Source organism: Gopherus flavomarginatus, chromosome 21 (assembly GCF_025201925.1).
Source record: "Gopherus flavomarginatus isolate rGopFla2 chromosome 21, rGopFla2.mat.asm, whole genome shotgun sequence".
Lineage (NCBI taxonomy): Eukaryota > Metazoa > Chordata > Testudines > Testudinidae > Gopherus > Gopherus flavomarginatus.
Genome location: NC_066637.1, coordinates 15,718,258 through 15,743,801, shown reverse-complemented (window position 1 = coordinate 15,743,801; position 25,544 = coordinate 15,718,258). Strand labels below are relative to the sequence as shown.

At 47.7% G+C, this 25,544-nt stretch overlaps 1 protein-coding gene across 2 annotated transcripts in view; it reads left to right on the top strand.

Moving 5' to 3' along the window:
* Positions 1–6,372, top strand: part of PAX7 (paired box 7) — a 146,886-nt gene extending 140,514 nt beyond the window's left edge. For both annotated transcript variants that reach the window (XM_050931340.1, XM_050931339.1), the window contains exon 9: positions 4,568–6,372. In XM_050931340.1, the coding sequence (XP_050787297.1) occupies positions 4,568–4,683 (116 nt within the window). In that variant the 3' untranslated portion in view covers positions 4,684–6,372. The remainder of the gene's footprint in view (positions 1–4,567) is intronic.
* The last annotated feature ends 19,172 nt before the right edge of the window (positions 6,373–25,544 follow it).

The following is a 25,544-nucleotide window of genomic DNA, read 5'->3' as shown; positions in this document are numbered from 1 at the left end:
ACCACCCACTTCCAAATTTGCATAGGAATTATTGTTGCTATGGCCTCAATTTGACCTCAAGGACAAGGATGGGTGGTTGGATGAATGGAGGTAACACACCTTTCCCAACATTCAGAAATTGCTGACTGCGAAAATGTTACAACCACACTACCTGTCCCCAGATTCTCCTGAAATGTCCCTTCTGGGAGTCTCCTTCCAGAAATATTGACTCAAGATAGCATGGGAAATGGCCACCCAGTGGCTGATACAGAGGTCTTTTGAAATCGGTGCTGATGGGGGGAAATTGCCAGGCATGTGTGTGTTTCATAGGCGACATTATATCCTGGAGTCCCAGCCCTGGTGGAACTGAAGTGGCCATTCCAAGCCCGGTGCCAGTTCCAATGCCTCACAGCCACTGGGCCTTTTATGTCTCCAGCCCACCATTTTCCTTGAGACCAAGGCAGACCTGGCCCATCAAACCTTACTTGTTGCTTCAGTCAAGAAAAATGCTGGAAGTGTGGGGGGGGGAGGGGGCAAAGGGTTTTATATGGGAATCTGTGACTTCTGCTACTACCGCTGGGCAACACTGGGGATTGCTTGGTTTGGCAAAACCTTGTCAGCCAGGTTTGGTTCTAGGAAACTTAGAGATAGGCCAGAATCAGAACCCTGGGTGTGAACACACTCAAAACTGTTGTGAAATTTAGATCTGGACCCAAACCCAGCTGTGACTTATTTGAGTCCCCAAGATTTGAGGGCTGGAGGATTGGCTCATCTTGGCAGCAAAGCCTGCGTAAGGCCATCCCGAGCATCCCGGCTTGCCTCTGAGGCAAGGCTGGTGTCAAAGGTCTGCCACCTGAGCCAAGGCTCTCTGAAATTAAGTGGAGTTTTTCCATGGGCTACAGATCAGGCCCAAAAGACAGCGGTTGAGAGGATTGATTTCACGTCTAGAAAGGCTGGGTCACAAAAACACTAGAGACCCTGGCAGAGGGCTCACCTGCCGGTGTTAAACTAATAATAAGTGTATGTTGTGAGAGAGTGACCCACAATGGGTTAAAGGTGCATCCTCTTCCTCCCTAGCTCTCCAGCTTGCCCATGGCTTGTCCTCGGTGACCTTTCCTTCCATTCGGCCGTGGCTTTTTATTCCCCTCTCCGTCACAGCCCTTTAATGTCTTTAACTTCTATGGCTAAATGAGAACCGGCTGTGGTGGCAGACAGGATCAATAGCAGTTTCCCCCTCGCCCCTCCTCTTTTTGTTTTTAGGGAGCTTGATCTGCGACCCCTTGACCTTCCCCTCGCTTCTGGATGCAAGGCTGGACACACGTGCTATTGATAAAAATCTTAAACAAATTCCAATACCATGTATTTCCAATAAAGATCCCTTCGGGCAGGACGTGAGTCACACCCCATGTGTGTAAAAAAAAAAGGGGCTGGGTGAGGGGGATATATTTTAAAAATAAAAAGAAGGAGTTGAGAAAAGACAAGGGAAAGATCAAAAAGGAGAAGAGAAGAGAAAGAAACTCTTGTCTTGGTCTGCTGCAGGAATTCTTATTGGGGCTCTCTGGGTTTAAGAAACCGTCCGCTCAAATCCCCTGATATTCTTTTATTTGTCTCCCCTTTTTTGTTTCTGTCTCATGTCTCCCTCTTTTCTGCAGAGTGTTTAGACTTTCATCCCATTTCAAAGTCTGGTTTTGAGCTTACGGTTCAATCCGCCGGGCTCGGTTTGCAGTGGGACCGTTTTCCGGTTTATTTCAATCAGAACCCGGGCTCCCAAACGTTCTGTGCCCAGCAGCAAATCTCATACGATTGACAGAGTTAGACCAGATGTGCCGCGCTCCCCAGAGACATTCAGGTAGCCAGCCAGAAAGGGTCCCTTTCTGTTGCCGAGGTGAAGGTAGGGTGAGAAGCTTTTAACACACACACACACACACACACACACACACACACACACACACACACACACACACACACACACACACACACACACACACACACACACACACACAACCTCCACCACTTTGTCCCGTTGCTGGGAACTGGATTCACTCCCAGTCACATGAGCCAGTGAAGCCCAACTGTTCCCATTCAATGGGGTGCTGGATGGCAACTGTGGCCACAAACCAACGTTATGTGTTAAGATGAGATGCATCTGAAGCTTCAATTTCCCTATATATACATGATGCCCTGTGCAGGGCCTGCTCAAAAGCCCATTGACTTCAATAGGGTTTGGATCAGGTCCATAGAGAACACGATCTATCTGTCTGTCTAAGAGATGCTGAGCACATGCGATACCTGGTAGAGTCAATGAGAACTGTGGGTATTCAGCACCAGGCATGCACATACAGTTCCACTCATACACACACCTGTGCATTTCTTTTTGTCTTGATTTCCACTCTGTATTAAACCAACTCTGATTTCTGGTAGGGAATGATCCACTTCCAGCGAACCCTCCCAGAGGTGTAGAAAGGTGGCTTTTGTTGGTTGGTTAGTTGGTTGGTTTTTAATAATAATACCACCACATTTCTAACACCAAGTGATGACTAAAACAGGAATAGCAACTTCTGGCCAACCTTCAGAAAGTACTAATTTCCCAGGAGCATTAATATTCCCAGCTCACTCTGCTTTTCCTCCCTCAGCAAGTACGTGTCGGAGCCCATGCCTTGCACAAATGTCAGCGTGGGGGGGGCCGCATACGTAAGGATGGATGCACAAAACCAACACACACACACACACACACACACGCACAGCAATCTTAATTATGTCGGCAATATGGCCATGTGTCAGGAATGAATGTGGTCTACTAGCCCATCTCACGTGTACACACCCACCTAACACACATGCACCACAGCACAAATTTACAGGGCTAAGCCTTAGGACCAGGCAAACTAGGGACATGGGAATCTCATTCTTCCGGGATCTTCCATGCACCCCAATCCACCCCCCATTTCCCAGTCTTGGGGTCCCATAAGACTCCACCTCAGGGTCTGAACTCCCTCATAGGCTTCATGCTGCCCTTCACACCTCAATGTAACTTTATCCTGTGCCCGAGTCCATTTTCCGCTCACGTGTCCCAAGCCATGAACACTCATACACAGAGGCAATGCACAGCATGTTCTGTCCCAGCCGGTGTGGAGCAGGGGTGCCAAATTAATGTGGTCCTTACAGTTCCCAGAGGCCGGAGCCATGCTAATGATGCCGGTGATGGAACGCAGAAGCGTGAAAGGAATTCTAATAGATATGACAAGTCTAATAAGAATTTGTGTCTGGAAGAGACCCCCTTTGGGGCAGGCATCTGACAAGATGTTGATGGCTGAAATTTGTTTACTCATTGGCACCGATGGTACATCTCCTGCCAGCTCCTTATTAATCTAATTTGAGACATTATAGCTAGTGAGAGGGAGAGACTTTGACTGAAGCTCTGCTAACGAGCGGTGTCACCATCCTGCCCTGTCCCTCTTCTCCTTCAGTCCATGGGGCGGTCTGTTGAGCTGGAACTTGATCACAACTTGGGATATGGAGAGTCCCCGGATTACCTCGGGAGTTGCCAATGTGTCTTCCATGATGATGATCAACAGAGGCTTCTCCCAGAAGGAGAGGAAGGAGGCAAGGAGTGAAACTATCAGAGATGTATCAACATACAGTGTCTGGGTCAGATTCTAATCTCACTCACACTGGGCTAGCCCCACTGAAACAAGTGAAATAATTTACACCAGCATCACTCAGATCAGTGGTGGGCTCTGTGGCTGTGAGGGAACACAGGTTGTTGAGCATGGAGATCTCTGCACTCACCCAGCACTCCTACCAGGTGTCATTCTCTTCACCCTTCATCCTTAGGCAGCTACCCAGGACATGCTATTGTCTATGGGAGATGGGGAATTCTTGTGATTTTCCAGACATTTTCACTAGGTTTGGAGAAGACGAGTGAATCTATAGCAATGTGTGTGCAAAGTTCTGTGAATGCAACCGCTGTATTTAGCTCCAACAGGGCTTTCTCTTCTGTCAGGCTGCTCTAGCAGGTCCTTGACCTATCTGTCTGTGACTCCCCTCCCATGATGGGGGCCTGTGTGTCTGCAACTACCCCCACAGCGGGGCCAGCCTGTCTGCAATTCCCTCTGCGACAGGGCCAGTCTATCAGTGAGTGCTCCCAGTGGCAGGGGCCACCTGTCTGCAACTCCCTCAGTGGCCGGGTCAGTCTGGGACTAACCTAATGGCGGGGCCTGTCTCTCTCCCCCAGCCACCAAAGAGGAACCCTTTGTGTCTGTGACACAGCCTTCTCCACAGCAGAGCATGCACATCTCCATCTCCCTCTGTGGTGATGCCCATGTGTCTGTGACGCCTCCCTGTGGCAGAACCTGTCTGTGACTGCTCCCTGCAGTGGGGCACATGTGTCTAAAACACCTCCTGCGCCCCCGTATGGCCAGGCTCATGAGTCTGCAACTCCCCCCATAGCTGGGCCTGTCTGTCGGCGATTCCCCTTGTGGCAGGGATTGTTTATTATCCTCTTTTAAATGGATGTAAAATGCCTCATGCCCCCCAAATCCCAATCCTCATGCTGTATTTCTTTCCCCTTCCTTTCCCCCTCGCCCACCAGCTGCTGTCGACTATTTGGCCAAGAATGTGAGCCTGTCTACACAGCGCAGGATGAAGCTGGGAGAACATTCTGCCGTGCTGGGCCTCCTACCAGTAGAAACAGGCCAGGCTTACTGAAGAGCCCATCTGTGCCAACAACCCACTCCAGCAACCTGGTACCACCACAGAAAACACCACCAGCAGCCTTCCAGGGTTCCACCTCTGCCCGGACACCGCTCCTTTCCAAATTCCCACCACCCTGCACCAACTCAAACTCTGAAGGAGATGGGAAAGATGGGGGGAGGGCTCTCCATTTATCCAGTTCCTTACCGAGCACTCTTCTAAGATGCCAACCCAGTCTCTTTAACCATGACTCCTTCTGTGGTGAGAGACAATGGGTTGGATACTTTTATTAACCCTAATGTTCATGCCCTCGCTCCAGCCCACCTGGTCAGCTTGGCATATTGCCCACACTTACTGACTTTCCATTGATCTCGGTAGTTGGCACAGTCAACGCTGAATTTCTTTTTCCATTGTAAAATATATTTTTTTATTTTCCGCCTCTTTTTTATTGTAGTAACTTGGTGGATGTTGTATAGAAGGAGTAACCAAGCTGATCACTAAGAGTGATGCCGTTAGGGACCAAAAGACCTTTGGACCAAATATAAAAAGGTGTTTAAAAAACAAATGAAAGTTACAGCAAACCTGTCCACTTCCCACGCTGCTGATAGGATCCCATAGCAAGGAAGAAGCAGGCAGGGATGTTGCTCAGCAAAGGTGGGATTCGATGGATGCTATAAATGCTCCAACCTGGGACCTTTGGAAAGTGTAAATGTAAATTGCTGAGCGGGGTTAGGAGAAGTTGGGGGCAGGTGTGAGCAACACTGTTTTCCTCTTAGGGACCAACTAGATCCTGACAGGATGGAGTGGGGCTGACTGAAAACCGCTTGCATCCCATAGCAGCAGGAGTTTCAGTAAGAAATGTTGGCGCATGTGCTTGTGGAGGGCTGGCATGGACACTGTTTAGGCCAGGTGGTGTCTGATTGTGCAGAGTGAGAACTGAACAATGACCTTCCTTCGCTCACCGAGTTTGATCCTGGCCGTGAGGGAAAGTGGCTGTGTATGTCAGCAAGGGAGGTGCGCTGCCCAATGGTGCTGTAGCTGAGCCTGTGTCTGGCCTAGTTGGAGACACTTCAGCTTTCAGAACTGGGTCCTTCTGCTGCTTAGAACATGACTGAAATGAAACGAGACTCGTTCTGACGGCGCCTGTCAGGGATGTCTCCCCTCAAGCGAAGGGCTGAGTGACAAGTTAGTCGCTGGGACGGAGAAGGTGCATTAGCTAAGGCACAGTGCCACACAAAACTGGAGTGGGCGTCACGCGCTGGGGAGACAGAGGGCTGTGGGAATGGTCTCACCACGACAGTCTGTCTCCAACTGGCCAGAGAGAGAGGGAGGCATAAAGCCCCATAATGCACCTATTTGTGCTGTACTGTGTGGCGCAGGAAAGACTCTTGTGCCCTTATGCACACAACTCTTTATTTCGCAACCTACCAGGATAAGTACTTGTGTCTTACCTTAAGTAACTCATCCTTTTCGCCATCATCTGGTGCTTTTCTGGACAGGTTGATGTCTTGGTCCATTCCCTTCATATTCCTGTGTTCTTTATTTTGGAGCTGCATTCTCTCTAGGGCTCAGATTTTTATTTTATTTTTTTGGTTCAGATTTGCCTCCCTCTTTTCTGTAGCATACAGCACTCTTTCCTCTGTACCAACCCATGATCCTGCTCAACTCAATGTTCAGATAAACCCAGCCGGGAATAACAAGTTATATATGAGTCACAAACCACATGGGGTTTCTACCATTTATTTTTTTTATTTATAACAAACTTCACTCATCCCGATAAAATGCTATAGCAGGTCCCTAAACATTTAGACCTTCTTCACCCTCTGACTACATTTAAATGGCTCACCTCCAAGAACACACTTACTGTTTACTCATCACCCTGAAGAGGATGGGGAAAGCTGCCATTGAAACAACCCATCCTGCTCCCCTCCTTTCCATGATCTTGTGCCAGCCAGTGACTAATTTGTAATGTCCAACGTTCAATGGATTGGCAGCAGATGCTGCAGGCCGGGTCGGTCAGGTACAACTTTCTGGTGTCTACATTGGACATACCCTCAGGGGAGTTGAGAGATGTGGGGGGACCTAGTTTCTGCCTCCCAGTGACAGATGATTAAAGGGTGGGTGAGGGGGCGGATTTCTTTCCTGTATCCTTCAGCTTCTTCGTTTTTGCATTTCCCTCAAACCATCAGTCCTTGTCTTTACACCTGGAGCAACATCTTCTGGGCAGTTTCAGGCTTTCTGGTGCCTGGCACTTGGCTGCATTTAATTGTTAACCACAAAGTTGCCAACTCTTGTGGACATGGCAGCCCACATGGGCAAATTGCCAGGTCTTAGTCAAAGCAGACTTTTGCTTCATGATTTGCTCTGCATTTCAACAGACACCGTCCATGGCTTTTCATCCAGCTCACTGCTTCACTGGCTTTTGTTGTTCTGAACTCCTGAAAGCATTTTAACACAGAAGGTTCACTTCTCTTATTTATACACACACACTGCTGTTCAGTAGCTGGAATGGTGACAATTGCACACATAGACTCCTCTGCAATGACTTGTACAGAGAATCCAAATCCCTCCTTTGCTTGTCCAACTCTGCAACAAATAGAACTGTGATTCCAGAACCTCCCCTCGACTATGGGAGAATTTCCCAGGATCACAGAAATCCTAGTTCTTGCATCGCACAATGCCATTTCCAAGACTAAATACTGCATATAAAATGGGAGTTGATGAGGATAAGAATACTCGTTTCTTAGAGGTTACTGGCGAACTGAGATGTGATAGACAAGAGGTGTTGCCCAAAGCTAGTGTGATAGAAAAGGAAAATGGAGAGTTATGTGCTTTTGGTTTGGATCTGAAATGAGGAAGAGCAACTTTTGAATCCCACTTCTGGCTTGACTGTCCCTCCCAGTAACTATAATAACATTATTACCCCAACCACATCTAAACTAAAGAAACAAAGGAACATCTGGAAACTCAAAGCAGATGCTAGGGTGTTTCCATGAGATAGCTCGTGACTGAAACAGCCATTTTAACCTGCTCTAGTACCTCATGGTTACCTGTGGTTTTTGAACAGACACCAGTAAGTACTGCTGCAGCAGAACATGTGCATTTTGGGATGTTAGTGTATGCCGTAAGCTGCATTAATCAGCAAAAAATATTGATGGCTGAGTGCCCATAAGCACCCAAGAAGGGCTGTCATGCCCTAGAAATCTGCAGCCTGGCGTGTCTTGGTGCTCTTAGGAAATGTAACGTTCAGAGGAAAAATGCTAGCCCCCTGCATTAACTGAGCATTGTTATCACTAATGGCCAATTAAAAAGCTCTGGTAATATGCCAAGTCCCAAAAGCCATTTTATACTTCAACTAATTAAAGCCAGTTTTGACTAAAGTGATTTCTCGTCACCTGCCACACGATACAACCAGCAGGAAAGACTCACCTTGTAACAAGAAACGGTTGGCCACTGATCCCGCCCACAAAAAGGTGCAATTCCTCTTTTCCCCACCTTGTTTTCTTGTATACTTGTGTGGGCATATATTCAAAAGCAACAGACACGCAACAGCTCCCAGTCCGTAAAGTGGCCCTCAGCATACAGCAGGTTCTAGTAGTGGGTATGTTGTTAACAGAAAACTTCAGTTAAGCTAAGAGCCAGAGTGCAGAAGCCTAAGATAAAGAGTCTTAAAAAGAGGCAGCGTTATAGAAATGTTTACCAATTACCTTCACCAGAAAGTCCATGAATATCCTGGCTGCTGCTGTAAATAGAGTTCTTAGAGGAGTATGAAAAAAAGCCCCATGCGAATAGCTATCCTCTGACCCTCTCCCTGAGGTCGCACTTATGTATATTAGTTGGATATTTGGTCATGTGCTGTATGTTTATAGAAAGTTGAGTTTTTTTATATACTAAAAACACAGTGAGTGCTATGCTAGTTTAAAAAAAACGGGGCAAACTGTAGAAATTTGCATATTGTGTGTTTTCAAAATACATTCCAGAATCTTTGGGGTGGGATGGGTTTGTTTTTGTGGGTGGGGGGTGGGGGTTTTTTTGTGTTTTAATTTTTTTAAGGTACATTAATGTATGAAAGTCAAAAGATTTTGTTTTGTTTTGTTTTGTTTTATGGATTGCCAACCTCAGTTCTGCTGAAAAAAAGACAAACTTGGGGGATGAGGTGGGGAAGCAAAATGGAGGGAGAGATGAGCTAAAGGCGAAACGCTAGGAAGGGTGGAGCTGTGGCTCTTGGCAACGGGCAAGCATCAGACTCACAGGAGCCGGGAGAACGCCTGGTCAGAGTCACTTGAAGTGAAATGAACTGGCCATGAGCAGACATTCCAACCATGGGGATGCAGGGACACCTGGGAACCCAAACAAATCCCGCGCTTAATAAAAACGAACCAACTGAAGGACACATTCAATGGACGTTCTCCCAGGTTGATTTTTTTCCAGGCCTGTGAACACGATCCTTGTGGGAAAAGAAGTAACAGATTTGCTTTATCTCCCCACCCACCGGCACCATTCCGAGACCATGCTGGTCACTATCTCACCATGTTCTGCAGTTCAGCAGATTAGCCCCTGTTGTTCAGAGACTTTGTGTATTTAATGCTTTTAACCCCATCACCCCTAACACCTCCATATACCCATCTGGGGAATATCTACATAGCACTATAGAACATTCCTTATTCCTAGTAACTGCGGATATGTTGCTTCTGTGTTTGACTCATAGCCATTTTGCTCCATGTGTATGCGTGTGTGTGTGTGTGCGCGTGCGTGGGTGTGCGTGCGTGTGTGTATATATATATAATCGCACCATAATTTATTCAGCTATATGGAGTAGTAGAATAGAAAGAGAAACTGGTATTTGCTTTAACTACCTGCTGCCTGTAGGTGTCTCTCTGTAACTCAGGCATAACTGTTATACATTAAAAAAAGAAAAAGAATTAAAAGTGTCTTTGGAGAAATTATTTAATTCACTTCGCAGTGTGTCGCACACAATCAAATGGGAGCTGCATAACAAAGACTTTGGAGTTTTATGGGTACCTGGTATAATAATAGGGTCATTTGAAAGTGAGGGGCAAATCAGGCCCTAAATGCCTAATTTAGTCAAATTAACACACATTAGAAAAGGCAAAGAAATGCATTTTCACAAAGTGGTTGTTTTCATAGGACCGACAACACATTGATTTGACCTCTCCTCAGCAGCAGTGGGTTCATTAACCCACACACTTCTCAGAGCCAGCGGGGGCTCAGATACCATGGTGATGGGCACAACATAAGACTCTAAATCAGGGATTAGCAACCTTTCAGAAGTGGTGTGCTGAGTCTTCATTTGTTCACTCTAATTTAAGGTTCCGCGTGCCAGTAATACATTTTAACATTTTTGGAAGGTCTCTTTCTATAAGTCTATAATATATAACTAAACTATTGTTGTATGTAAAGTAAAAAAGGTTTTTTAAACATTTAAGAATCTTCATTTAAAATTAAATTAAAATGCAGAGCCTCCCAGACTGGTGGCCAGGACCCAGGCAGTGTGAGTGCCACTGAAAATCAGCTCGCGTGCCACCTTCGGCATGCATGCCATAGATTGCCTACCACTGCTCTAAATAATTAACTAGAGTAAAAAAAATTCCATTAGAAAGTTTTTTTGTTGTTATTCTTTTTTAGCTTTTTGGTTTCATTTTCTGTTGCTTTTTAATGGAAAATGGCTTTTTGTTGAATCAGAAATTTTCACCAAAAATTGTTTTTTGTTGAAAATTATACATTTTTTGCTGGCAACCACAATTTTTATTTTCAAGGCTGTTGGCTTGCTTGTGTATTTGTTTGTTTGTTATTAGACAAAAAAATTCTTTAAAATTCCACAAAAAGTTTTATCAACAATTTTCATTTGCATCAAAATTTTCAAAGGGGGAAAAATTTATTTTCCAACCAGGCCTAGACGTAACCAACGCTTTTTGTGCAAAAACAAATGTGTTTTGGCTTGGCAAGGCAGTATGTGAGTTGAATCCGTCATTGAACAAAAGCCACCATTTTAATTTCAGTGCCAGTCAAGAAACTGGAGTTTGCCAAATGGAAAAATACAAAATCAATGGGAGGAAAGTATTTTCAAGTTTCTAATAGGGAATCACAAATGATGGAATAAATGGCTCATAGGATTGGCATTTGGGAATGGAGCAATTCACCTCTAAATCAAATACAGAAGCTAGAGGGCAAAAGTCATTATCATCTGATGACTCTTGCACTATGCCTGTGAAATGAGATTGTTTTAGTCCAGTTTCCACTGGCCAACATCACAAAAACTACTACAACAATTGGCTTCTTTGTCAGTTGTCTCTCAGCAGAGGGAACAATTTGTGAATGAGTGCAAAGGGTGAACTAACTTCTCATTTTGGACAAGTGTCCTGTCACAGAGTGACTGGCCCCTTTAAGAGGGACCCAGTCCAGTTCCCCCAAGACTCATTAGCTGCCTCTCAAGAGGAGGGCATCTGGCTATTTTAAAGAGCCAGGGAGCAGTTAGGGGAGAGGAAGAAGAAAGGGATAGCAGGAAGTAGCAGCAGGGTCTCTGTAGACAGCTGCATGAATACCGTGAGAGCAGTAGTTGGAAGCTGCTTAGGGGAAAAGAGCTGGTGCAGACAAGAGGTCACAGCATTGGCCAAACCTGGGAACCTGCCAGGAAGAAGGCTCATGCAGGGTAGGGGGAAGAACCAGCTCAGCCAGGGACAGGCCAAACCCAAGAGGGTGATCCTGGACGCACTCAGCAGGAGTAGATCTTGCAGGCAGAGAAGCCTGGGGAACCCACTAGCAGGAGCCCTGAGATCAGGGCTGTGGCCCTTCACGGGTGTGGAAGCCCTGAAATAGGGGTGGGGCTGAATTGTGGTGAGGTGGGCGGTGAACTGGTGGAGGGTGAGGACAGAACTGATAAGGGCTGGCAGTAGGGGGCCCATTTAGGGAGGGCAGTGGGGGACATCCGCCCCCAACTGCATAGGCAGAGATGGGTATGGGGGCATTGCATCCCTAAACTGAATACGTCACAGAGGCAACACATGGGGGGCAGATTTCTGCCTTCCCATTGGCCCTGCTGCCTCCCTGTGCTCCCCGCCCCTCGAAGGGGCTCAGGCCAGCCACATCCCCTATGAGGGCTCAGAGGAATGTTCGCGGGGATGAAGGGTGAGCGGTGACACCAGATGCTCTATGTGTCCAGGTCAGTTTCCACACCTGGGCTGGGTAAAGGCCGCCACGCCCTCCAGGCTCAGGTATGTAGTCCTTGGTGCCCGTGAACCACTGGCTGCTGGTGCCCATGGTGTCTGTGTAGGACGGCATGGCCTGGCCCGGCGCACACACGGCCACAAGGAGCAGAGCTGCCCCCATTGCCAACTAGGGAGAAAGCACAGCCGGGCCCTATAGCAGCACTCCATTGGACACAGCCCCTGCCTGCACCCTGAGCTACCCCCTCTCTTCATACTGCCCCTAGCTACTTCCTGCCTACACCCTTAGTTACCCCTGCCTGCACACATCCCAGAGCTACCCCCACCCTGCAACCTGAGCTACCCCCTCTCCACACACGGCCCCTAGCTACCCCCGCCCTGCACCCTGAGCTACCCCCCTCTCTCCACACAAACCCTAGCTACACCCTCCCTGCACCCTGAGCTACCCCCTCTCCGCACACAGCCCCTAACTATCCCCTTCCTGCACCCTGAACTACACCCTCTCGCACACAGCCCCAAACTATCCCCTCCCTGTACCCTGAGCTACCCCCTCTGCGTACACAGCCCCTAACTACCCCCTTCCTGCACCCTGAACTACACCCTCTTCGCACACAGCCCCTAACTACCCCCTCCCTGCACCCTGAAGTACTCCCTCTCTGCACTCAGCCCCTAACTACCCCCTCCCTGCATCCTGAGCTACCCCCTCTCCGCGCACAGCCCTTATTTACCCTCTCCCTGTACACACTCCCTACAGACTGTGAATGGCCAGGGTAGTAAAGAGCTAAAACTGAGGTGATAAGAGGGTGAGTTAATTCGGAGACAATATGATGCTGTGCCTCAAAATAATAAAGTGTGCCACGGCACAGAAGAGGTTGGGAACCACTGAACTAGAGTATAAATCCTGCCCTTTGCTGTGACTGAGGAAGGTGGAGAGGAAGAGCAGGAGAGACGACAGCCAGAGATGACAGGTCAGATTTTCCTGCCCTTCTTCTATTTTGGTGACACCTTGTCTGCATCTATCTAAGCAGGATGTTGTAAAACCACATTGGGTAGAGCTGGGCCTGAGCCAGTAACTTTCGATTTTGCCTCCCCCCAGAGCATTGGGGTCGGAATGCACCAAAACCTCCCAAGCCGGGGGGGGCAGACTCAAGAGGAGTTTGAGCTGTTTCTAAATAATGCCACCTCCCTGTTCTGTGCAGTGCTCCTTTTCACTAACAGCTTGATCGGGTGCCTTGCAATGGCAGGCGGCTCTGACAAGGCTTTAATGTGTTGCAGCTATGCCATTTTGTACTCCCGTTAGCTCCAATGAGCTAGGCAGGACAGGACATAGGCCTGGTCCACACTACAGCATTAAATCGGTTTAAACAGCATTAAATCGATTTAACGCTGTACCCGTCCACACTACAAGGCACTTTAAATCGATTTTAAGGGCTCTTAAAATCGATTTCTGTACTCCTCCCCAATGAGAGGAGTAACCCTAAAATCGATATTACTATATCGATTTAGGGTTAGTGTGGACAGAAATCGAAGTTATTGGTCTCATTCTTTTACTGAGCTACCCAGAGTGCACCGCTCCGGAAATCGATGGTAGCCTACGACCATGGACGCACACCACCGAATTAATGTGCCCTACTGTGGACGCGTAAAATCAATTTTATAAAACCAGTTTTATAAAACCGGTTTTAATAATTTCGATTTTATGCTGTAGTGTAGACGTGGCCTGAGACAGTGCTTGGATGAGAGACCTCCAAGAGAAACCTAGGCACTGCAGTAAATAGTGTTGGTCTAATAGGGGGCACTCTTCCCTCTAAATCAATGGTCTACCCTAATGTTAGGGGCATTGTGCTGTCTATCAGACCTGTTGGTTTTGTGATAGGATGTAAAATTGAGGTTCTGAAAGTTGCAGCTATTAATGATCCCCCAGGAGTTTATGTACGAGCGGGAATCATCCCTGGCCTTGCCAAGTTCCAGGGTAAATTACATCCTGCTTCTGCAAATTTGACATGATTGGTCTTCTCTCCCTGCCCTAATGTGTCTGTGCGCTGCTGTAACAGCTGCCGTGTTTCACCCCAGAGATGGCTGCACTTCAGTGGGGACTGAAGTGATCACTTGCTGAGTTTGCATTCGGAAAGCTCTTTGAATGGAAGGCTCCATACAAACAAGAGATGATGATTATTACACAGTAACTGTAGAAATGGAGAAAATGGCCTCCAATTGCATGCCCTTTTATAATACAAAGACTTTGCCCTGTGCCACTGTGGAAAGGCGACGTCCTTGTGCCGCCTCGTGGTTTCTTGCGGCCGCTTCTTGGCTCTGACAACGGTCGTGCTTAGATGTGTGTTGCCTCACGCCTGCCATTGCTAGTGTTTCAACACTGCCCCCCACTGTCCTAAGAGCTCTTCTTCCTTTCGCCTAATGACGCCAACTGTTATCTAAGTGGAAAAGGATATTTGCCAGACCTGGCAAGATTCGATCCATTACCCTCTGATCCATTACCTCAAGGGCACAAGCGATCACATGAGGGAGCTGTTCTTACTGAGAAAGTTCCTTATGCCAGTATTAATGGTCAGTGATGGCTCTGAGCTGTCATTGGCTATAATCTGCTGATAAACCGATGCTAAGTCAAATGTGAGTCAGTTTGACACCAGCTGCCAACTTTTGCAAATATGTTGCACCTGCAGTGTAGGAACTGCCATGTCCAGGGTCTCTTTACAGTCACAACCTCATCTCGTCACCATTTGGACTAGCATACACCCACATACGAATACACTGGGAGTAGCCTACATAGTCCACTGGGGTATCGTTCCAACCAACTTTTCTTTCTTCCCCACCACCCTGGGTTATAAAATAGTTGATGGTTGCTCTCCACTGCACCCATCTGCTGAGGGTGTGTCTACACTGCAAGAGAAGGTGTGATTGTAGCATATGGAAGCCTATCTGTGGTAGCGTTACTCCAGCTAGCATGAGTTTCAGCAGGAGCGGAGGTGTGGTGGCACAGGCTAGCAGTCAAAGTTTTGGTCCACTGGGGCACCTGCGTATGTACTTGGGTGGCTGGCCCCTGCTGAAGCTGGCATGGCCACATCTCTAGCACTATTGTTACCCGGGCTAGCCAGATTTAAGCTAGGCCAGATATGACTATCCGGGGTACTGCCCATCTTCACTTGCACCTTGAGAGTTGTGCTGGTCACATTAGGGGGACTGGATTTCTTAAATGGAGAACAGGGTAGTGGAAGAAAGACATTTCTCCTCTGAAGACAATAGTTACTTCCAGGAGCCCATGACCTGCTGGAGGTGGCTCTCAAACAGAAGCTGGATTAGGGCAGTGGTTTGCAACCAGCGGTACGTGTAACCCTGGAGGCACTCATAGGTCTTCCAGGGGGTACAGCAACTCATCCAGATATGAGTTTTACTCTAGATTACATAAAAAGCACTAGCAAAGTCAGTACAAACTAAAATTTCATACAATGACTTGCTTATTCTGTTCCAGATACTATACACTGAAAAGTAAACACAATATTTATATTCCAATGTATTTATTTTATAATTATATGGTGAAAATGAGACAGTAAGCAGTTTGTCAGTAGTAATGTGCTGTGACACTTCTGTGTTTTTATAAGCAAGTAGTTTTAAGTGAGGTGTAACTTGGGGGTACGCAAGACAGATCAGACTCCTGAAAGGGGTACAGTCGCCTGGAAAGGCTGAGAACCACTGGATTAGGGTAACCTCCCTTCTTTGTGGATGCTACTCAGTCATCTCAGCCAGGCCAGGCTTATCCTGAGGGGCTCATAAAACCTGTGAAAGGAGGGATCTTTTGCTCTTGGAATGGACCAGATTGCCTCAAACAGCAGGTGTTTTCCTAAAAAATTGTTCCTGGTTGAGGCCACTGGGGCTCAAATCCCACCCCTTCCAAGGTCTTCAATCGGCTCCATTTCTAACAAACAAGCTAACCAGTGTGTTATCCTCTCACTATGCTCCACTTTTCACTCACCTCCTGTAGTTCAGTCACATGTCGCTCAGACATCTCAGGTTGGTAGGATTGCCAGGCGTCTGGTTTTTGACCAGAACGCCCAGTCAAAAAGGGACCCTGGCAGCTCCGATCAACATCACTGACAGGGCCACTAAAAGTCCAGTCAGCGGTGGAGTGGGGCTAAGGCAGACTCCTTGCCTCCCCTGGCGCCACGCAGCTCCCAGAAGCGTCTGGCATGTCCCTGCAGCACCTAGGTGCAGGTGTTATCAGGGAAGCTCTGCGCACTGTCCCCACTCTGAGCACCAGCTCCACAGCTCCCATTGGTTGGGAACCATGGCCAACAGGAGCTGCAGGGGCAGTACTTGCAGGCGGAAGCAGTTTGCAGAGCTGCCTGGACGCCCCTCTGCCTAGGAGCTGGACATGCCAGCCACTTCCAGGTGCCACGCAGAGCCAGGGCAGGCAAGGAGCCTGCCTTAGCCCTGCTGCACTGCCGACCAGGAGCCACCTTAGGTAAGCACCACCCAGCCAGAGCCCACACCCCAACCCCCTACCCCAGCCCTGAGCCCCCTCCCGGAGCCCACACCCTAAACCTCTTCCCACACCTCAACCCCCTGAGCCCCCTCCTGCACCTAAACTCCCTCCTAGAGCCTGCACACCCTACTGCACCCCAACCCCCTGTCCCAGTCCTGAGCCCCCGCCTGCACCCCAAACCCCTCATCCTCGCCCCACCCCAGAGCCTGCATCTCCAGCAAGAGCCCAAACCCTCTCCCATTCTCCAATCCCCTGCCCCAGCCCTGAGCCCCCACCTGCCCCCAAACCCCTCATCCTCGCCCCACCCCAGAGCCCGCACCCCCAGCCGGAGCCCAAACCCTCTCCCATTCCCCAACCCCCATCCCAGCCCTGAGCCCCAGCCTGCACCCCAAAACCCTCATCCACACCCCACCCCAGAGCCCGCACCCCCAGCCGGAGCCCAAACCCTCTCCCATTCCCCAACCCCCGTCCCAGCCCTGAGCCCCCGCCTGCACCCCAAACCTCTCATCCCCGCCCCACCCCAGAGCCCGCACCTCCAGCAAGAGCCCAAACCCTCTCCCATTCCCCAATCCCCTGCCCCAGCCCGGAGCCCCCTCCTGCACCCCAAACCCTTTAGCCCTGGCCCCACTCCAGAGGTCACGCCCCTATCCAGAGCCCGCACCCCTTCCCACATGCCAATGCTTTCCTCCAGCCTGAGCCCCCTCCTGCACCCTGAACCCCTCATTTCTGGCCCTACCCTGGAGCCTGCCAGAGCCCTCACCCCCAACCTCCTCCCCAGCCCAGAGAAAGTGAGTGATGGTGGGGGAGAGAGAGCGACGGAGGGAGGGGGGATGGAGTGAGTGGGGGCAGGGCCTTAGATAAGGGGTGGGGCAGGGACAGGGCCAGGGTGTTCAGTTTTGTGCGATTAGAAAGTTGGCAACCCTACAGATTGGGTGGTTCATCAGGAACTCACATTTACTAGGGCCCAGATCCTCAAAGGTATTTAGGTGCCTAACTCCCATGGAAATCAAGAGGGATTCAGAGCTGAAATAGCTTTGAGGCGCTGGGCCGACGCCAGAGTCTCATTTACTACCAGACTAGGTAAAGTGGCCTGAGTGTAAATGAGATTTAGGTCCATGTATAGGGTATATAAACCCCACATACTGGGAAGGGGTGGGGGGAACCGGATTGGGTGGTTCCTGTAAATGAAGGACTGCAGGACAATAGAGAGAGAACTGAGGGGAAAGCTGCAGGAAGGAGGTTCCCTCTGAGGGGAGAGGGCATCAATGGTGAAAGATCCTCCCGTGGCAGGTCTGGAAGAAGTCCAGCCGCCTGCCAGATGGCCAGGATGGATATTGGGCAAAGGATCTAATCTGCAGGAAGGACATGCTGGGTATCTGGGGAGATAGCCCTGAGAGGCAGGGTCCTTGTAAGGGAACAGGGGAGAACTAAGAGCTGAGCCCAGGCGGGACAGAAGAATTTGTGGGTCTTTTGTTTATTTTGGACTTTGGGGTATTCTGGAAAGGTGCAAAACGATAGTGTGACCTGGCTGGAACAATAGCACCAGCCTCCGACATAACCTCTGCGTCACCTTTACCTCCTCCTACATGCAGACGGAGGCAGCTCCAGTCACCTTGCCCTCCATGTTCCTAACATCCCTCTTTCTGTCCCAACAGCTAAACTGCTTGCCCAGGCCGTAATCCGTCTCCTGGCCTGGCTACTGCAAGCTCCTTTCTTCATGCCCCATTATATTTCAGCTAAACTTCTCGTGGAACAAGTTATTATGCAATGTGAGTAAGGGTAGCAGAATAGAGCCCCAAATAAGCAGAAATTTAGCACATATGCACACATCTATGCTGGAAAATTAAGGGGCATAGCAGCTTAATTAGTTTTTTTCTCTAGAGTCGGTCCAAAAAAATGGTAATTGTTTCTCTGCAGGAAATGTAGGGGAAATATTTTTTCCAAATTTCCCATGAAAATGTTTTGGTATTCTGACAAAAAAAACTGAAACAAAAAAATGAAATGTTTTCAGAGGTTCTTGCTTTGTGCTGTTTGGTTTCTTCCCTCCATCCCCCCACTGTAAGGGGGAGAAGAGGAAGGGGACACAGAGGAAAACACCCAAAAACTGAAAACCAAAAAGTATTTCACTCTTTGAACATTTTAAATCAAAGAACATCTTTCAATTGAAACAAAACAAAAAGAACATTTTCTATTTTGTTTCATTTTTTTAAAAATGAACATTTAAAAAGAAAGGAAATATACCCCTGAAAATGTTTATTTCCTTCAAAAAGCCATTTTTAATCAAAACAAAGCATTTCAGCAAAATGTTTTGACCCACTTTATTTTTCTCCTTTCATAGCGAATCACTTAGCAAACATTGGCTTTGTTAGCACTGCCCCCCCCTACTCGATAAGGCAACTCCCATCTTTTCATGTGCTGTGCATTTATACGTCCCTACTATATTCTCCACTCCATGCATCTGATGGCGTGGGTTCTAGCCCACGAAAGCTTATGCCCAAATAAATTTGTTAGTCTCTAAGGTGCCACAAAGACTCCTCGTTGTTTTTGCCGTTACAGACTAACACATCTACCCTTCTGAAATTTAGCAAACATTAGTTTTCAGAACTTCCCTGCAAAGTAAGGTTTTTAAGGCCATTTTACAAATCGGCAAATGGTGGTTAAGGCCCACATCCTTAAGGGTAGGTTCTTAACTGCCTACCTCCCATTAAAATGTATAGGAATTAGGCTTCTAAATACTTTTTGAAAATCTGTGACAGACACACATACTTAAGTGTCAGAGCCCAGCAGTCTACCTCTCAATGGACCAAAGCCCAAATGTGGGATGCTATATGAGACTGGCCCAAAATGAGGCATACAAAGGTTATTCATGCAGGGAACCCAAAATTCTTTAAATTACTGTTTCTATAACTTGAATTCCATGATTCTTTATTTCTGATGTATATATACTTTTGAAAAAAACAAAGTTCAGAGGATAAGAAATGTACGGGAAGGTATTTGACTTTGGGATTAAGCCCCAAAGGGATACATTTAAGAGGTATGCTGTGAATCCATCATTATAAATTTTTGACAACATTGCACCAAGATTTTTGGAAGTGACTAGTTGTGGTGATTTGGGGAGTCTGTCTTGTACAATTTATGAATTCAGTGTGAGATTCTGAACACTCTATATGTACCTTTACCAAGCAGCAAGCTCCATTTTGAAGATGGAAGCTACTTACCTTCTCTCTGTGCTTTCGCCTCTATGTTGGACTGAAGTTCCAAAGGAAGTGGCAAAGGACTGGCAAAGGGGGGTAGTTTATTTAAGGGCTGGACTATTGATATTTACTCACCCTTGATGATAGACTGGCTTCCAAGTAGGAGAATTGGTTTGTCAGGGGAGTGGTAGCCTCTCACTGAAGTCACCTGATAGGGCTTTGTGGTCACCTGTTAGCGCTGATCAGGGAGTCACCTGACACAGAAGATAGGAAGGTTAGAAAGGGCAGTGCTGCTCTTCTTCCATTCACTCTCTGGCCATTTTTCACCAGCTTAAGATGAAGGAAGCTGCTGCCGGAGCCAAATGAGGCAGGGTGACCCTGCCTACCTGAACACAAAAGAACCAAGGAAAGGATGAGTTAGAGTGAGGGGAAATATATGTAGGGTTTATTATTCTTGTATGGATCTGTGTATTTCTCGTTGGGATTAAGTAGAGAGCAAGAGCTGTGTAGAACTCTGTGCAAAGTGTTTGTGTGTGTTGTGTTACATCTATCTCCTGCCTCCTGAGAAAGCTAAACTGTAAGGGTGAGCCTTTGGTGGGATTCTTGGAGAGGGTGTTTTTAAATGAGAGGAGGAGTCAGGACTGGGGCTTCTGGGATCAGCATCTGGGATGTGTTGCAACTCTCAGGAGGGAATATTAGATAGAGGGTCTGCACTCCAACAGTATGCCTAGGAACCTGAAGACTTGGACAGTTCATGGACTCTATTTTGACTCCAGAGGCTGGGATTCCCCCCCAGCAATCTGGTGGGGTGCCAGCAGGGGGAACCTGACCAGATCTGTGATACTAGTGATTTTGAGAATTTTGATTTTTGCGGTGCCCAGTTTGAGACCTCTAGAAAGGCCCTGACTTTTCCGGAAGTGCTGTGCACCCACCTTCTGGTCATCAGGCACCTTTAAGGGTCTCATGCTGAGCGTTCAGAATCATTGCCACTTTTGAAAATTTAAGCCATAGCCTTTTCCTCACAGCGCAGCCGAGTTCAAGTCCTACTTAAGTCCCTCATAGGACAAGCTTAGATGGCTTGTTTCGAATGGACACAGTGTCGCAAGGTAGCAAATTATGGCTGGGATAACAGAGAGTGTTGCCGATCAGGATTTAGATGTGATGACAAAGCTGTGGGAGAACTTGCTCAAGGCCCGTGTGCATGATACCTGGTTCTAGTCACTTCCATTACTTCACTTGCAAAAGCAATGCACATCACTCCATAATTTTCTCTTAAAGATAGGATTTAGTTTGTATGTTTAGCTGTGTGTGCTTTATCTATATAATATCTGCTGAGCCTCCCCGACGAACTTGGAAGTTGCCATATGTTGCCACATAGGACATGAAAATACAACTCCTAACACAGAAAAATCCAAGTATGTCTGGAGTGAATCTTAATGTATCCTGTAGCATTGACTATATGAACTACACTGCTAGCCAGACTGGCACACCCCCACCCAATAATTTAACTATCAGGGCACATTCACCTGCCTCAGATGTCAGTTACGCCTCATGACCTGTGTTTAGTCCTATTGTCATTGATCTCAGTAGCTATCATACAGTTACTGTGTGATCAAATTTAGCTTGGAAGCCTTCAGCATTACATTTCATGATCAATTTCTTTTCTGAATAGGTATAGAAAAGTTTATTACAATAGACTGTGCACCTGCATAAAATAAGGGCATTCTGAGCAGGGAGAGTTACATGGAAAGAGAATTAAATGACTTTAAAAGGATTTTCGTGTGGGACTCATTTTCTGACATTTACTATAATTAATATTCTGTACTTTATGGACCAGATTCTTGGCTGGCATAAATCAGCTTAGCTCCGAAGAAGGCAATTTGCTGGGTTGATCTTACACCAGCTGAGAATCTTATCCTGCATATCTATAACACATAACATCCTTAATCCAACCCCTAACTAGTGGGGGTTAAGAAGGAAGCCTCCTCAAAGCAGGTTATCCCATAGCTGTTGATGCGAGATTTCTTGCAACTTCCCCTGATGCAGCTGGGTGCTGGCCACCATCAGAGATTGGATACCTGGATCTGATACAGTGTGGCAATTCCTATGTTCCTTTCTGAGGAATTCAAAGCAGTATGGAAACTTTAATCCCCACCACACCCGAGTGATGGAGATATTCCACTCCATTTTACTGAACTCACACACAGGGAGGGTGAATTGTCCAAGATCACAATGGTGGAGCAGGGGAACAGGACCCTGTTAGTAAGGCCACATTATATAGCCCTCTGGTTAATCCCATGAGACTCTGATTTGGTTTCCAGACACAGTCTCTCACCTTCCGGGCTAAGATGGGGTTAGAAACTGTCTGTGGAAGCATACCGCCTTTTGGAGATGTGGGATTTCCTGTGCAGTGACCCTGGGGCCATGCAAGGTGTGAGAGGGAGGTGACCCATCCATCTTTACCTGTCTGAGAAAGGTCGATGTGACGGAGGAAGAGGAGGAGAAAGAGGTGGACAATTTCCTATAGAAAAGTGACTGGTCCCCTACCAAGAATAAGTATGATGTAGATACCCTATTTGACTTCCCTTCTAAACAGTCAAGGTATTGAGCACTACAGAGTGTCTAGATCTTGGAGTATAATATAAGGAGTTGGGGGACCTGGTTTTCATCACTTTGCCCAACTCCCTGTGGGACCTTGGATAAAATACTTAACTTCTCAGGCTCAGTTTCCTTCTCGTTAAAAAGGTGATAATTAATACTGACCTCAGAGTGGGGACAGTGACACCCAAATAAATAACGTTTGTGCGCTGTTTTGAAATCATGGGAAAGAAGGTGCAGATTGGGATGGATGAGTGGCCCCACACCTGTCTAGAGCCCTCACAAACCACTGCAGCCAACGGAGGGAGAACTGGGTGGGGGGAATCCTCAGAGCAGACACTGCATAGCATGGCCAGAGTGACCCCGCACAAGCCCCACCTGCCTCAGGATCCTCAGCACATGGGAAATGCTGGGGGGCGGCCATGTGGGGGCAGGAGTGGAAGGTCCCGCCCCCAAAATGCCACCCCCGACAGAGGCAGCGGAAGGTCCCGCCCCCGAAATGCTACCCTCGACAGAGGCGGTGAAAGGTCCCACCCCTGAAATACCACCAACGACCAGGGCGGCCGAAGATCCGACTGCCACCCCCGAAATGTTAGCGCTCTAGGGGTCTGCCTAGGTCGCCTAATGGGTTGCGCCAGCCCTTTGTGGGGGCAGAAGGACAGTCCCTGCAGAGTTATGATGGGGATCACGGGTGGTTCTAATATGCACTGTTGGCTGCCCACATGCGCCCCAGGCAGGACTGTCATAACTTAGAGCAGCCATTGGGGTCCCCTAAAATTGGCTTGGGAGCCACACTAGTCCCCAGCTGGCCCAGACTCACCAGGCTACAACATTGACCGAAAGCCACCATGTCCCCCTCCCCCTTGCGCTGAGACTGTGTGCGCTCTATTTCCAAGAGCCACTCCACAGAATCTTGACCATTAACTCATTGCAGGATTGGGGCCTTCGTCATCTGTGGAAAGAGAGCTGCTTTTTTTTTTCTTTTGCCTCTTGTTCCCACCCAGTGCAACCTCAAAATGTTCACTTAAAAAAGCAGGAACAGAGAAGGCTTTCTACGCATCTCCCATAGGCGGCGAGTTATATGGGCCAGTGGTGCCCGTGCTTCACCTATATTTAGGGACGTGGGCCTGGCTCCACCAATGTTTGGGCTTACCACGCTTTGGGGGGCCCCGCACTTCAGGGGAGCACAGGTCCAAGGCAGACTGGGGGGCTAGCGGGGGGCCTGGCCCTAGTCTGCCCCACTCCACTCCACCCTGGCAGCCGTTGGTGTCGATCGGGGGAGGGGGCAAAAGCCAAAAAGAGTTGGGGCGGGGGCTTGGAGGAAGGGCTGGAATGGGGGCAGGGAGGGGGAGTAGCAGAGGTTGGCTGGGGCCAGGTTGCTCGCTGCTGCCAGAGCCAGGCCCTCCACTAAGCCCCCAGGCTGCCCTGAACCCCGCGTCCCCCTGAAGCACAGGGCCTCCCAGAGCGTGGGGCCCTGGGCAGTTGCACCAGTCCATCCTAAGGACAGGACGGCTCTGCTTGGGCCTGTTCTGGGCACCACCAAAAATTATACAAACGTGGCACCCATGGTATCCCCAACCCACTTCTGATTGTCTTTCATATACATCCAGGCTAATTATTATTAATAGCAGATATGAGTTTATTTCAACAAAAAGCAAAATAAGGAGCTGAAGGAGGGGGAGGAAGAGAAGGGAGGGAAAAAGGGAAAAAAAAGAAGAAACCCACAAGAAATTGTTCACATTTCCCGAGACGTCGACCAAGCTTTTATGAATATAACTGGATTTGTAACAAGCATTGCAGCTGCATATAAGGCATTCAGACACGGAGACAATTTTACTAGATAATAGACTATCACGCAGGATACAATTTAAATTAAAAAATGCAATTTTCACCTTGAAATGAACAAATGATTACAATTTCTATACAAATTAAGGCATTCAGGCTCTCTTTCAGTAGTGGCATCAGTCCATGAAATATGACATAATTACCATGAAATACATTTTCAAATATTTTGATTTTTGTCCTCCGCTTTTAAAAAACATAGCCCCGGCTTCTGTGTGTGTATGTGTGTGTGAGCGCTGCTTGCATTATCCCACCTTCTGGGGGAAAACACATTAAACAGAAAAGAAAAACTACCCAAGGATTAAGCTTCTCCCCACCACTTCTCATTCTCCCTCCCCTCGAGTTGCGAGATAAAATTGAAAAAAAAGAAATCTTACAGAAAGAAAGAAAGAGAACGCAAGCGAAGGGCTCTAAAGCCTCCAGATTTATCTAAATTACTACGCTTATCTGCAAAAATCACATCTGCTGGTTATCTACTAACTTTGCAGATTCCCCCCTCCCCTTCCTCTCTTAAAATGATTTTTTTTTATTCCCCTCTTTTATTTTTTAATTATTTTTCCATGATGTCCTCTTTTTGTGGCTGGAGATACAAGGCGAATCAGAGAAATTATGACACAGGCTCGCACATGAGAAAGAAGAAGAAAAGTGAAACTTTGCAGAAGTAGGTGGAGGAGTGGAGAGAGGAGAGTAGGGGGGTGTGGGGGGGAGGGAAGGGGTGTAAAAGAAGCACTTGCTGCCTCCCTGCAGCGTGAAAGTGAGAAGTTTGGTGATCCCAAGAGAGGAGCAGCCTGCACCAGATGATCTGCTCCCCGGCCTGTCTGCGTCCTGCCTAAGCCTGATCTATGTATTCTGAGCACTCTTAGCTATGGATAATGCTCTTTATTGGAGGAAACATTGTTTAATGGTTAGACAAGGGTCTGGAATCTTCCCAGCACTGCCCAAGTATAAATTAGGCAAGTTACTTCAGCTCAAATTTCCAACTTGGATGGCTAAAGTTAGCCACCCGAATCTGTATTTAGACCTCAAAGCGATCTGATGTTTAGCAGTCCCAAAAACCCAGAGCTCCCAGCAATCTCCTCATCTGGTCTGAAAACTATTTCCAGTAGGTGCCTATGGATTTAGGTGCCTACATTTAGATGCACAATCTTGAAAATAGTGTTCGGAACTTCTTTATGAGCTCAATCCTGCGTGGTGCTGAGCACCCTGGCCCCAATGCAGCAATGTACTTAAACTTATGCTTAAATTTAAGCACGTGTAAACCCAAGGAATTGAGTGCTTTGCTAAATCAGAGTTAGAGCACTCAGCAGAATCAAGTCTTATCTCTGCTTCTCAGTTAGTCCTTTTTATAGATGGCTTGTAACAATCTTTCATCCATATCACAGGTGTTTGGCCGAGGTCTAATTGTTGCCTGTGAAGTATCTGGAGATTTTACAGTAAATATGTACCATGTGTCATTTTAGTTTCAAAGTGAAAATCACACTGCAAAACTCACCCTTACCTCCAACTTTCCAGTGCTGTTGTAGAATAATAATTATTGTCTTTCATAGGTATGTTCGCAAT